Source organism: Polyodon spathula, chromosome 3 (assembly GCF_017654505.1).
Source record: "Polyodon spathula isolate WHYD16114869_AA chromosome 3, ASM1765450v1, whole genome shotgun sequence".
Classification (NCBI taxonomy): Eukaryota; Metazoa; Chordata; class Actinopteri; order Acipenseriformes; family Polyodontidae; genus Polyodon; species Polyodon spathula.
In genome coordinates, this window is record NC_054536.1 from 29,784,707 (window position 1) to 29,798,898 (window position 14,192).

The 14,192-nt window shown below is 38.8% G+C and overlaps 1 protein-coding gene across 7 annotated transcripts in view; it reads right to left on the bottom strand.

Moving 5' to 3' along the window:
• Nucleotides 1-9,398: 9,398 nt before the first annotated feature.
• LOC121312955 (polypeptide N-acetylgalactosaminyltransferase 1) overlaps nucleotides 9,399-14,192 on the bottom strand; it is a 207,168-nt gene continuing 202,374 nt past the window's right edge. For all 7 annotated transcript variants that reach the window (XM_041244968.1, XM_041244966.1, XM_041244965.1 and 4 more), the window contains one exon: nucleotides 9,399-10,006. In XM_041244968.1, the coding sequence (XP_041100902.1) occupies nucleotides 9,860-10,006 (147 nt within the window). In that variant the 3' untranslated portion in view covers nucleotides 9,399-9,859. The remainder of the gene's footprint in view (nucleotides 10,007-14,192) is intronic.

The window sequence follows — 14,192 nt, forward strand, 5'->3', positions numbered from 1 at the left end:
AAGGCCCGGTTTAGTCTTTTATATTTATATTCATCAACAAACACCAATAACCCTTTGAAAGAAAAATAAGAGGCAGTTTACGCATTTACATAATTATAACATATAACATTTCCTCAGCTGCTGGCAGTATACATTCACTATGACAATGTCGTTTGTTATACATCAATATGGACTACTAGCAGGGCCAGATTAACCTATAAGCAAATTTTTCTATAGTGTGGGGTCCCCATCCACGAGGTCACTGTTTGTTTGGGACATTTTACAAAAACTGCATGCGGGCAGATAGACCCACACACACAGGAAGAGAGGCGCACAGAAGCTTGCTTTTGGATTTTTTTTTAAACTACATTGTTTTGTTCTGTTGAATGCAATACTACTACGGGTCTGTAGAAGGATTCTACGAAAAGGTTTGAAAAAAAAAAATTTAAAACATTTGTTTTTGTTTTGCTCTACTGATGCACAATGAAAATGTAACAAAGTTTTACATGAATAGTTCATTGGAAACATACATAATGTTATTTACATTTTAAATAGTGAGCAGATAGGTTTGTTGATTGTTTGAGTAGTATTCAGTGTTTGGTATTTGAGAGGTAAAATTGCCAAAATGAGTTGATTATGAATTGTGTAAATAGCCATTTGAAAAGATATGGCTTTAATTAATGCAAGAACAAGGAAAAATACAACCATGCCCCGCTTGAGTAGTGCAGATCACCTGGTTGCTATCAACGTGATTGAAGGCGGCCTGTCTGCGAGAGAAGTTGCCCAGAGAATGAGATGTTCTGCTTTAACAATCAGCAGACTAGTCCAGAGAAACCAGGAAACCGGCTCTGTGAGGGACAGGCCACGTCCTGGAACACAGAGGGTCACCACACCGGCCCAGGACCATCACATCCGACAGATCCACCTGTGTAATAATTTTCAGACTACAGTGGCTACAGCACAAAAAATGTACAGGAAGAAATAACCCATGCATCAGCAGAATGACTGTGGCTCGCCGTCTGCATGAAAATGATTTGCATGCTTTGAGGCCTTTCAGGGGTAACATGTTGACAGCTGAGAAACAAAATCGCTGTCTTCTGTGTGCCAGAGAACATCTGAGGTGGCGGCAGAGAGAGTGAAGTGTTTTATTCACCGATGAATGCCGTTTTGCCCTTGACAGACCTGACGGAAGACAACGTGTGTGGAGACGTCATGGTGAGCATGGCGCGTTGTTCAAGCCAACCAGTGGGGTGGTGGAAGTGTGATGATGTGAGGAGGAATCTCTTTTAACACAACGCCTTTGGTGCAGATTGAGGGCAACCTTACTGCTCAGCGATATATTGACGAAGTCCTTGAGGCAACAGTTTTTCCGTTCCTGCAAGCCAATCTGGAAGTGTCTATTTTCTAGCAGAACAATGCAAGGCCACACAGTGCTAGGATTACAACTGCATGACTTCAAGAAAACAATGTCGAGGTCTTGCCATGGCCAGCTTCTCTCCTGACTTGAGTCTAAGAGATCATCTGTGGGACCAAATTGCCAGTGCCATTCACAGGAGACAAACGCGACCAGCCAACCTTCGCCAGCTAGCTGCAGCTGCACAGGAAGAGCGGCGGAACATCCCACAGCAGTCTATTCAAAGGCTGATCAGGTCTATGCGTCAGCGCTGCCAAGATTGTGTTAATGCTCAGGGAGGTCATATGTGATTCTAACTTTGTAATGTTTTCATTTTGACAGTATGTCACATTTCATACTGAAAACTTATGATTCTTTGATCTGTATTTTGTTTGATATCTGTGTTTAAAATATTTGATTAAATCCATTAGATTGCATTTCTTTTGTGCATCAGTGCATATATAATTCTGCTGCTAGATTTTCTGGTAAACTAACAAAACCACTGACCCATTAACCTCAGTGGATGTTGTATTATGCACTTGCTAATGCTTTTGTACTTCACTGCCTGGGACGTCATTTTGTGTTCTATGTTCCCACAGATGTTTAAATGTTAATTAAAATGATCATGAACAACAGTGAGATTTAATTATTATCACTCGCATGTGATGTTTGTAGTATGGTACAAGGCAATAAAGGCATACACAGTTTAACAAGCCTCATGCCCAACCATAATGAGCAAAGAAAAAAGCCAACATAAAGAGCTCAGAGAAGTTATCTAATTCAATTCGAAGACGCTTCCTCATTATTATTGATTGCTACTGAAAAAAATGTGTAAATTGAAAATAAAGTACAAGTTAGGAAATAACAGGTTCCTACGATGTCATGTACAGTGTAGTCACCTGTTTCAAGCTTTGCATATGATTCGTAGCAAAGTAGCTTTATACTGGGCTTGTTTGTATCCAAATATCTCCTAAGGAGCTCAAAGCAACCCACGAACACATATGAGTATCAATGGGGCTGATGGACCACACTGTAGTGTATAAACTATCCTTAAGAGTGCAGAAAATATAAACAGTGTTCATAGAGCTGTATTTGTGTAGAACTGTATAAGAACAATACAGGCTATGTAATAACCGCAGAGAGATGGACACACTGATGATGTTTCTCACATGTTTATATTATAATTCTTGGTCTAACAGAAGTTGGACTGAGAATTTGTTTACAGTTTGAACACTGGTAGGAGCGTTATATCTGAGGGGTGTTATAATCGAGAGCCTTATAGGCCTGGCACTATTGATTGATGCATCAAAAAAAAAAAAAAAAAAAAAAGAAAGAAATGCTAACCACATTTAAACTTTTAATTTTATAAGGATGTAATTAAATTGTGCATACCTGTAAAATGGTCCCCTGTCTTTACTTCCTTTGTTTATGTCTATGTATTTCAACACCCCCACACATGCATTTTGAGTACTTTAACACAAAATTAAAAAAAAAAAAATCTATTTAAAAAATATATTTTATTAAATGAATGCTTAGTTCTATTTTTGCAGTCTGTGACATTTAATTTAATCGAATCAGCATGTTCATTATACATGACGTCTCTCAGCTTGGCTCTCCTTTCTCTAGTGTAAAAGCAACTCAAGCTACCCGAGCCGTACCAGGCTGGCTCGGGTGTGCAGGTGGAAAAGGGGTTTAAGGATCTATTGCATACGGTCCACAGTACAGTGAGGGAGAACCCTCATGCAGTGTATATGCTGCAAGATTACACCGAGTAAGCTCAGAATTTACCACCAGCAGCCCAAAGAGGTGTGTGGCTAACTACCTTAGGACTTAAAAGTGGAACACAATAAAAATATGTTAAAAAGCAGAAAGAGTGGTTGCCGTTAACACGCTGGTCCTAAAGCCAGGGTTCTTCTGATCTATGACATTCAGTCAAATCTATTATAAGGTGTGGCCCATACTGCAGCGTTGCAAATGTGTGACAGATGCACCCTGGAATAACATCCAGGAGGTAGCATGGCCTCTTGTGGAGTGACCAGTAACCTTTCCTGGTGGGTGCAGGTTGGCTAGATCGTATGCAATCCTGACTGTGTCTGCAATCCACCTCGACAGCCGCTGTTTAGATAGGGATTGTACGTGGAAATTAGACCTGAAGTAAATAAGCAATTGCTCTGATTGCCGCTAATTCTGGGTGCGGTCAACATAATACGCCAGTGCTCTAACTGGATAGCACGTATAGAACTTTCTCTCCCTGTCACTGGAAAGGAGGTGGATGAAAGGCCTCAAACTTCACTAACTGGTTGATATGGAAAACAGAGACAAAATTTTAGGGAGAAAAGCAGGATTAACGCGGAGAGTAACCTTAGTTCTAGTCTAGGAAGAAACAAACAGGCTTTCACTGTTGAGAATGCTTGCATTTCCCCTACACGCTTAGCAGAGGTAATAGTAAGCCGGAAAGCTGTCTTTAAGAGCAGGAATTTCAGCTCTGCTGAATGTAGGGGATCAAAGGGCAGTCTTGTAAGAGCATCCAGCACTACATTGTGCTGCCAGTGAAGGACAAGATCCTTTCTAGGGGGTCTTAACCTCTGAGCACACTTCAAAAACTGTCTTGCCAGGAAGGGAGACAGAGTCAATTTTAATACGGCAAGCTTCCAGGTAGACCTTAAAATTGGAGGGAGATTTCCCTTCATGAAAAGGTCCTGTCCAGTCCACACGACTTACACCATGTCCAGAATACACCCCACCTTTAACCCATCCTGGGCGTGTGTAGATGCTGCTCTGGCATTCTGAAGAGTCTCAATGACTTTGTCAGATAACTGGAGACAGCTCAATTATGTCTGCTCAGGGGCCAGACTCAAAGCTACAGAGCTGCTGGGTGTCGATGCTACAGAGTCCCCCCACGCCTCTGTGCCAGTGTTGAAAACCATGTACTCCAGGGCAACTTTGAGGCTACTAAGAGCACCCGAGCCGGATCCTGCTTGACCTCTTGCATGCATAGTGGAAGCAGTGACAATGGTGGGAAAGCATAGAACAGTCCTGGGCCACCTGGAACAATTGCCTTCATAGGCATCTGAAGTGCTGAACCACTTTAAAAAAATGTTGCCACGTTGGGATGCTGAGCTCCTGGGGAGACCGAGTCAATTTTATATGGCAAGCCAAATGGCTGCCAGATAGACCTTTATTGTAGAGCAGATGTCATATATCCAGGTGTGTTAACATTAGACGTCAGTGCAAAGACATTACCCGCGTGGCATAGGGCTGCTCTCACAGCTCATTATAGCTAACTAGTTTGATAAAATCATTATAAAATTTGTTTCAAATATGATTTCCTGAATCTCGGCTCTGCAAGCCTTCTTTGATAGGCAAGTCATCAGGTGTCTGAACACCAATGAAGTGTAACCAGGTGAATTACCCTTCATTTGTATTCCCTTCAGACTCTTCATTCCCACTCATGCCACTTTAGTTAACATCTCAGAACTCACAGTAAAGTCTCAGCCTGAACCCCAGTATAGTTGAATCTCCCCATCAATGAACCCTACAGTATAACACAGCTGATACACACAGGTGTCAAAGTACCTTCCTCAAAACTCACTGGATGGCAGCATTGAGCACCAGAACTCCATCCAAATGGGATCTAAATAAAAAACAAAGAAACAAATATCTGGAGAGTCTAACTATAACCACTGTCAGTTATCAAATAGGTTATGCCTACTGCATCTGAGATTATTGCTTAGAGTCGGTGTAACTAACACAATATTTCTGTAAATCTTACTTGTTATGCACTTCCACTGATTATAGGTGATCATAATGTTGAGTTTTGAAAGAAACACATTATATAATACAGTATTCTTTTTTTATTTTAATTTTTGTGAAAAAGGATACCTGTACTATAGTAGTTTAAAGAAGTCTGTTTGCAATCCATGCTTTCTGAATGTGTTGCACTTTCTTGGTCATTTCACCTGGAGAGTGAAATTATGCCCACCCTTTAAACAGCTTCATTCCTGTCAACAAACAATCAGCTGCTTCCCCGATTGACTGAAATGCTTTCAGCCAGTAGTCTGCTTTGATCCAGATGACCCTGCTAAGCCCAGGAAGTGCAAGTTTAACAGATTTCCTGATTTGAGGCATGGAAACTGAGAACTTCAGTTCAAGTAGTGCCACACATCATATTTTTTTTTTCATTTGAAACCTATGTACCTATCTACCTGTTAGTTGCAATCACTAAGACACACAAATGTGTATATTTCCAAAGGGGGCAGCAAGGCAGACTCACAAAACCAGTCTCAGACATGAGGAACAATAGAATAAGCCACTGGTGCACAAAGCCACTGAGCATTCCCCCACCAAGACTCGATATACATATTTTACAGGCGTGATCAAATATTGATACATCGTATGAGATGGGAGAATGAACAGGATTGGCAGGAACAGCTGGGGTTGATGCTGGGGGGGGGGCCTCCTCTGGCTCTCATGAAGTACACTGCCTCAGCAATGAAGAAGAGCCAATTACTGTGAAACACCTCAAGGGTAAAACAGTCTCAGTGCTCGCATTCAATTAGACATGAGGAAGCATCAACACCCAGTAGTGATGAATTTAGAAATACTAAGAAACATGATAATAAACAGAAATGACAAACGTTTTGATGAGAATTAAAAAAAAAGTCTAGAATAATGTTTTAGAATAATTACACATTGAAAAAAAAACAACAACAAAAAAAACTTCTGGTTCAAAATTTGTCAATTCATTTATCACATCTCTTTTAGCATTTCTAAATTTTAAATAAATGCTTGACCAATACATTTCATATGTACAAAAACAGAGTTCAGTCATATAGAAATATAATACCTACTGAAAGCCTAATATTTGAAATAATAAAACGCTGCTTTCACAGCTGATGTTTGTGTGTTCAGGAAGATCAAAATACAGACTTTCAATTAACAAGTTATAGTGCTGCAGCCCCAGACCTGCCCAGGCCATGCATTAAAGGCATACTAGTTTTTCTCAATCGTTATTCTAACTTGGCTGGAGTCACTGCCAATATTTAGAGAAATCTGTGGCTATTCAAACTGTTTTCAGCACAATCATCTTAAAGATTCAGCCACAAAAGGTAACAAAATGTTCATTGAAGTCTTGACAATCACTCCTTCAAATACTTTAAATTAGCATTGAGAAGTCCCTTCTCATTTTTATATAGAAAGCAAGTAAGAGGCTCAGGTGGGGTCCTAACACCTGGAGCACAGGCGGTGAATTTATAGTGCTGAATCAGGTAAGAATTGTTTTTTTCAGACCGTAAATAATTACCCCCTCAGTCCTTTTTACCAAAGGACAACATACCCTTCACATATTCTGCAGCCTGTACTAGGTCTTAAAAGTATCACAACGAGAACGTATTTTTTCATTAATTTTTATTACAAAAAAAGCAGTCTGATCAACATTACATTAAAGAGCATCTGACAGGGAGGGATCCGTTGAAAGGATGAAGCAATGGCAACCTGCAGTAAACCTTCAGCTGGTCCCACTGAAGAACATTTCAGTCATTACAGGTTCAAAGACAAAGCAGCCTGGCATGGAGGAACAGAGATTCAAAACACACTTCAACCTGGCTATGAGGATACAGCAAAGGACTGAACTTGCTGCTTAAAAAAAGAATGTTGCTTTTTATTTATTTATTTAACAAATGGATTAAAAAAAGAGAAAATGTTCATTTCAATTTAACTAGTGTAAAAAAAAAAAAAAACAACACACACACGCACGCACAAACTATAGCTCATCATTACTGTGAGTTCTAAAGAATCGATCTGAAATGAAATGGTCCTTTATTGTAAATGCCTGCTGTGCTCTCTACCAAGATACCCCTTTTTATTTCCAGTTTAGTGTGGAAGGGATTCAGATAATCAACCCATGCTGATCCAAACTGAAACACAGCTATCAATGACAAAAAAAATCAAGATCCTCTGAACCAAAAGGGTTAATGTGCATCAGAGTTTCACATTATCCACGTGTATACAGGAACACATCAATTGAAGGATCTGTGATCAGTCACTAATAATGCATCAATAAATATGATATGCTATTAAAAAACAGGTAAGAGGGGATTTCGTTGAAGTTTATAAAAGCCTAAATGGTATAGATAAGTTAACCCAAGTCACTACTTCAAATTTAGCACAGAGGACTTCAATGGAAGGTAGGAAGCACTTTTTCTTAGTTATAAATGCAGGGAATGGTCTACCAAGTGAAGCTGAAACATCTAAAAACACAAGGAACATTAAAAAAAGACTGGATTTATTCCATCGAAGTAGATCTCCTTAGCAGGTGAATGGTGTGCTAGGGAGGGACGAGCCTCGACCGGGCAAAAGGTCTCATCATTCCCAAACTTCTGATGTTCTTTTAGATGCTAAAAACAATATAAGCCTGTTATTATAAAACATATAACTAATACATTACTACAAATATTTAACAGTGTACCAGTATTTACTTTAAGACCAAACACAAACTGTCCCACTAGCAGTGTGCCACTGGATTATACTGTAAAAAAGATGGTTAGTGTAGGTGAGACTGTATACCCTATTGGTATCATACACTCACTGTTCTCAGAACTATTCGTAAAGCACATACAACTTTCTATTCCATGTTTAGGAACAAGACCAAATAAATAATAAAAAATACTGACAATAATAACAACAATAATAGTACTAGTAAAGTAATAAGAATAGCACAATATGTGGAAGCAGTAATTGGGAGTTTCTATAACTTGTGGTTTATGCACGTTTGATTTATTGCAGGTCTTTCTGATATATTTTAGACTGGTTTTGCTGCAGCAGCACATTGATAAAATTAGCTTTCTCTGAACTATTGATCATTAATCTAACCTTTTTGGGGTTTGTCAAAAACGGAGTAATATTTGACACACTTTTGATATTCTCTGTATATACAGAGATTCTTAAACAGATCCAGTACCTAACCCCCAAACGTTCTTCATCAATTACTTTCAAATCACATACTAGAAATAATAACACCGCTATTAAAAAGCCCAATGGCTCTCTCAATACACGGTGAAGAATGTTGTGCTCTGTTGCACTGCATTGTAAGGGGGCCAGGTAGTGCACAGGAGAAACTATGACTTTACCAGAGAGTCACAATTTCTTCTGCGATGTACAGTATGTGCAAACTAAGCAAACTCTTATCATCTACAAGCTCCTATTCTTCACTAGCATGCTTCTCTGATATGTGCCGCCCTGGGTGTAAGCAATACTAGAAATTACTTTTTTACAATATCCATACAGTAAAATACCTTTCAGGAAATCATTATTTTGTTTTCAACAGACATACAGTATGTGGTAAATATTTTCTCCCATATCTGTATATTTTTAGGTAGCAACCAAAAGAATTGTATGACTTAATTTACTGTGGTAATCATCTTTAGGATATATCAGCTGCTTATTAGATATCTGTGTGTGTGTGTGTGTGTGTGTGGGGGGGGGGGGGGGGGGGGGGGGGATACAGTAGCACAGTAGTCTAGAAGGACAGTACATCTTGTAATGTCACTGTAAAAATGTAGACATCATAGACAGACCACAGGACCAAGAACAAAATGAAAAATAACAAAACAAAAAGGCAATAGACTTGGGGGACTAAAACATCTAGATAGATATTCTTTAGCTCTGTGAACTTCTAATTAAAAAAAAAAAAAAAAATCTTAAAAATGTTCACCGTGAGAGTGTTTGCGTATTTTTTTTGGTGACTTAAATAGAATTGGTTACTTTTCCACTGATGTATACTACATATTTTGGATGTTGTTTTTCGATATTTATTATCACAAACTGTATTATTTTTTTCAACTCAAGTCATTTCAACCCTGTTTTTTCATTTGATTTACTCATTTTTATTTATTTTTTTTTTTTCTAAAGTCTTTTCATAACGAATAGAACCCGACGCTTTGTTCAGCCCTTACATTCCTGTGCGAATTTTCCGTGAAAATGACATTATTTACTTGCAGGTACAAGAGACAGTGAACGATATCCTGAGAAATGGCTTGTGAAGACTCGGCTGGCTTTCCCGTCAGCGAGATGGAGGTGCAATGATATACAGCTCTCTCCCAGGAAGCCACTCAATTGATTATGTATCAGCTTCACTGTAAATCCTGTAAAATTATCCTTTGATATGAAACACTCTGTTGCCCATTTCACCTTATTCCTCTTCCATTTAAAAAAAAACAAATTTAAGTAAAACAAAAGACTAAGCAACACAGTCAGCGAGGCTGTCACATAAACATAAACATGTGGAGTTTCACATCCTTGCGAAAGAAGGCAAGTGCACAACCATCAAGTCTTGATATTGTTTTGCGCTAGTCTCTAAAATCTCGTTGCAGGGAGTGGTCCCTATTAAGTTAGATGATATTTTCTGTATCAGAGTGTGGCGGAAAGGTATGCCGAGGTAGCACAATCAAAATCTTTCTTTTTTTTTTTATATTCCTGTCCCCGGGATGTTTAGAAAATCTCTGGGAGCGTGACGTTGCGGAGCAGCCATTGCTGGGAGCGGCTCCCGTTGCAGTCTTTGACGCTCGGCACTTGGCTGTCCGCCTCCGTGGCTTTCTCCAGGCACTGGTTGCTGTTCACATGCAACAGGGTCAGTTTCTAACAGAAAAACAGTAAAAAGAGACATTTTAGAAATACAGCATTTTAAACACTCTCTCTCTCTCACTCTCTCTCTCTCTCTATATATATATATATATAAAGAAGGTGTAAAGCCAGTACATTCGTATCTCAGAGAAACTGGAGAAATGGATAACTACACAGAACGTCTGTACAGCACTGAAACATTAGTACTATTACTGAAACTGTACTGCTGAACCTCGTCTTCTTTAATATTAGCATCACAAGGGTATCCATGTATTATATAAAATAACAGATGGGTCTCTTCTTCGGTCTCGTTACTTATGACGTCACAGAAACCCTTGAAATTATTTTCCTGTAACTCAGTGAAGCCCATCTATTTTATATATATATACACACATACCGAGTATCAAAATAAACTTATCACTATTATAACACATTTATTTTCGAAAAAAAAACGGACTGAAGCATATGCACTCAATCACCTAATTAGTGAGATAGTTGATTGGACACTGGATGTGGAGTGATTTCAGCTGTTGAACTGCATGCTTGAATAAAAGCAATAAAAACAGGAATAAAAGCAGAAAAAAACAATATGCCACGTCTGTCAAAAGAGCAGCGCCTTCGTGCAAATGGCATGTTGAAGGCTGGACTAGAACAGGGTGCTCACAGCTAGCAATTTCAAACCTGACGAGACGATATAACCAAACACACTCAATGACAGGCCACGAACTGGGAGACCAAGAGCCACAACACCTGCCCAAGATCAACAGATCATTTTGCAGCATCTTTGTGATGTCAGTTGTTAATCAGCACAATAAACAGTCACTGCACCTGCTCTAAAACAGTTTGTCACTTTTCGATCACATCTAGAGAATTTTATCCAAATATAAGTGTTAAGTTTCTTTTGATGCTCAGTATATAGATAGATAGATAGATATACATGTCTTAAGTTAAATATTATTACTTATTACACATTGAAGGTGTGCATGAAAAGTAGGCAAAATGGATGGGAAAGTCTTCACATCGCCCTACTTTCGAGATCCATTCAGTTATCTTTACAATCAAATGAACTGTCCACAAAGTTCAACAATTAACACGTAACAATTTTCATAGCACAAACAGTTCTGGTTAGTGATGCTCCACAACTTAAACCCTGTTCAGTTTAGTGGTGCAATGACTCAAACTTGGGAAGGAGTATCACCCAAAGCTAGGGATTGGAGCTGGAACAGGAGCTGGTTGGGCTAGTTCAGCCATTAACACGGTAATCTAGTTAATCTTCATACTGCTTACTAACTGTCAAAGTTGTAGACCCCATAAAGTTGTAAATCTCATGCAAGACACTCATTAGGAGCATCCTGCTAGTTGTGTAATCTTCAAATAACAAAAGGCTGCTAATCAGTATGTATTATGATTAAGTAGACCTACACATCCTCTCCTGCAGGTAAAGGCAGTGTTGGGATACACATTTGAAGGTACTGTTCAGGGTGGTGAAAAGGTACAAGCCTGCAGGGGTCATGCTTAGCAGCTCAAACTACTCGGAAATGCATGGTACTCACTGCATGAAGTGATGTAAACAAGACACGGTATCAGACCCAGGGAGGCTGGGTTTAGTTTTCCTGTCCTTGTTAATTGAATGAGGCCTCATAACTGATACTTTTGAATCCTGCGCTCTGCATTTAACCAATATCAGCTGTCTGTTCTGTATGCATTTAGTATGGGTTTACTGTTTTTCGATTTGCATTACAAGTGCTACTGCAAGTCCCCTGGTGGTGAATTACTGGGACTGATGGAATCTGATAGCAATCGGGCCTGTCGATGAAAGCTTGTAATTATGCTACTGGATCAATAAAATAAAATCTGAGACAAAATAAATAAATAAATATAAAAAAAAAATCAATGGGTATGAATTAGTTCTCTGGTGAAAACTGATCACCTTGTCAAGACCATAGTGCATGGTGCAGCAAGAGGCCTGGAGCTTAGAACAAAGAGAGCATGAGATTACAACTGCTTGGAAAAGTACAACCTTACCTGATGAAAGAGTAACTCTTGACTGGTACTAGTAAATAATAATGAATATTTCTTTATTTTTTAAGCTAAAACGTAGATTGTAGTCCTAGGAGGTTTCTACCTGCATTAATTGTGCTTACAATCCACTCGGTCTTGCTGTACATTTTTTTTTAAATTGTATTTATTTTTTAACTAGATATACATACATACTCAGATACAGGTCGCAGACAAATTATATTGGTACCCTACACTTATATAAGATCATTCAAGAAAACATGTAACACAAGCATTCACAATTTCAAGCAATCTTTATAAAAAATAAATAAAAATAAAACACACCTAAGCAGTTTCAAATATTTGTTCATGACAAAAGTATTGGCACCTTTACATTAAAGTACAAATGTAATAGATTAATTAAAACATATATTCATTGATTAAGCTGTGTTTTAAAGTCAACAGCCAGAAAAACAGGCCATTATTTCCAAGATCTCTTGAAGAACTGTTTGGCCACACAGCAGATGAGGGTCAAAACAAAGGAGTTGGATTCACATTAGAGAAAAGCACTCGTAGCAAATTACAAAGGAAATGGCTACAGAACAATATCAAAGAAATATGGAACACCAAAATCAGCAATAATCAAGAAGTACCACCAAACACATTCAACTGAAATGCTTATAAAAATAAGATATCCAAAGAAAATAATGGCTACAGCAGGTAGGAGAATCTTTCTTTGTACCTACAGTTAAACACGGAGGTGGTTCATCATCATATGGGGTGCTTTAGCAGTTCAGGGACTGGAGACTTTCATGTGATTGAAGATCAAATGAATGCAGCCGAGTATCAAAACATTCCACAAAGTACAATGATACCATCTGCTCGTAGGCTGATTGAGAGACAGTTTATCTTCCAACATGACAACGACCCAATGGCTAAGTCAACTCTGGAATTCCTGAAGAAAACCAAAGGTATATTAAGTGTAGCGTGCCAATGCTTTTGCCTGCAACTGTACACGTTGGCCTATCAAAAACCTTGCGCTGATTTGTGGTGCTGGGACATCTGCTGTTGCTTTACCCCACTTTGCCTGCTTATTTACTAAACATCTTATTATTGCACAATAAATGACAAACACTAGGGGGTGGGGCATTTAACTCCAACCAAAGCCTATGTTCATTAAATACTAGTTCCTCCATGTATACTGTAGTCCAGATTCTGATATTATTAACAATCTAACTAGTTTTCATCACAATTAGATAAAGATTGAAGTGTGATGTAGGTCTCTGTTGCCAGAGATAAGCATTATGCAATAAGCATGCGCAGTAAGATATCAATGTATTATTGTATATCTGTGTGCCCTGCCAGCTGAAGATGTGTTCTGACCTGGCAGCACTCAAATCAGTTTGTGCCCTTCCGTTATTTTGGTTTATCAATAGTGATACTCTCCATACTGTCAGTTATCAATGTTGACTTCTTTAAACCTTTACTTTGGTTTTAGTTTTTGTAAGAATATGACCGTCAGAGACTTGAAACTGGTCTGTATCAGAGAACAAAGTAAGTTCCTGAACCTCAGAGTTTTTTCATTGTTTTTTTTTTTTTTTTTAGTCACGGACCCTAAATTCATAATTATGCCTGTAGCAGCCAGGTTCAAATTTCTTATGTCTCCACAGGAGAAGTGTGAACCTCTACTGCATATGCTGTGATGGCAGAGGGCAGTGGCAACCAGGCAATAGCAGCATTCAGCTACCTTACCAAGCAAGGACTGAATGCATACTGAATTATGCATTCCCTTCGAGACCCACCTTGGCAGATGATCAAAGTTTGTAAATGGGCAACTGTGAACATACAGTGCATTCTCTGAAATGAAACACTCCAGTACTACAGAACTTCCTTCCACAGTATTGCTTTGGTAGGTGGTTGTGAGTGGAGCCAAAGGGAGGTGAGAGGGGGTGGTAGCGGCATGCTAGTAGGTACAGTTGCAATGATTCATGTAACACTAGAAATGTATTTTATCCCCAGCTCCCAAATGCACAGATGTGTTATTTTTCACTGATAATGTAGGCTATGTTGCAGTAACAGATCACTGTGCAATCTAGTACTCCAGAACAGATGGATAGCAATCTGACATATTAACTGCTGAAGCCAGGACTTGTGATTTATCCCAAATTAAGTTATTCCACTAGTGAACTCCTTTTCGTAAACT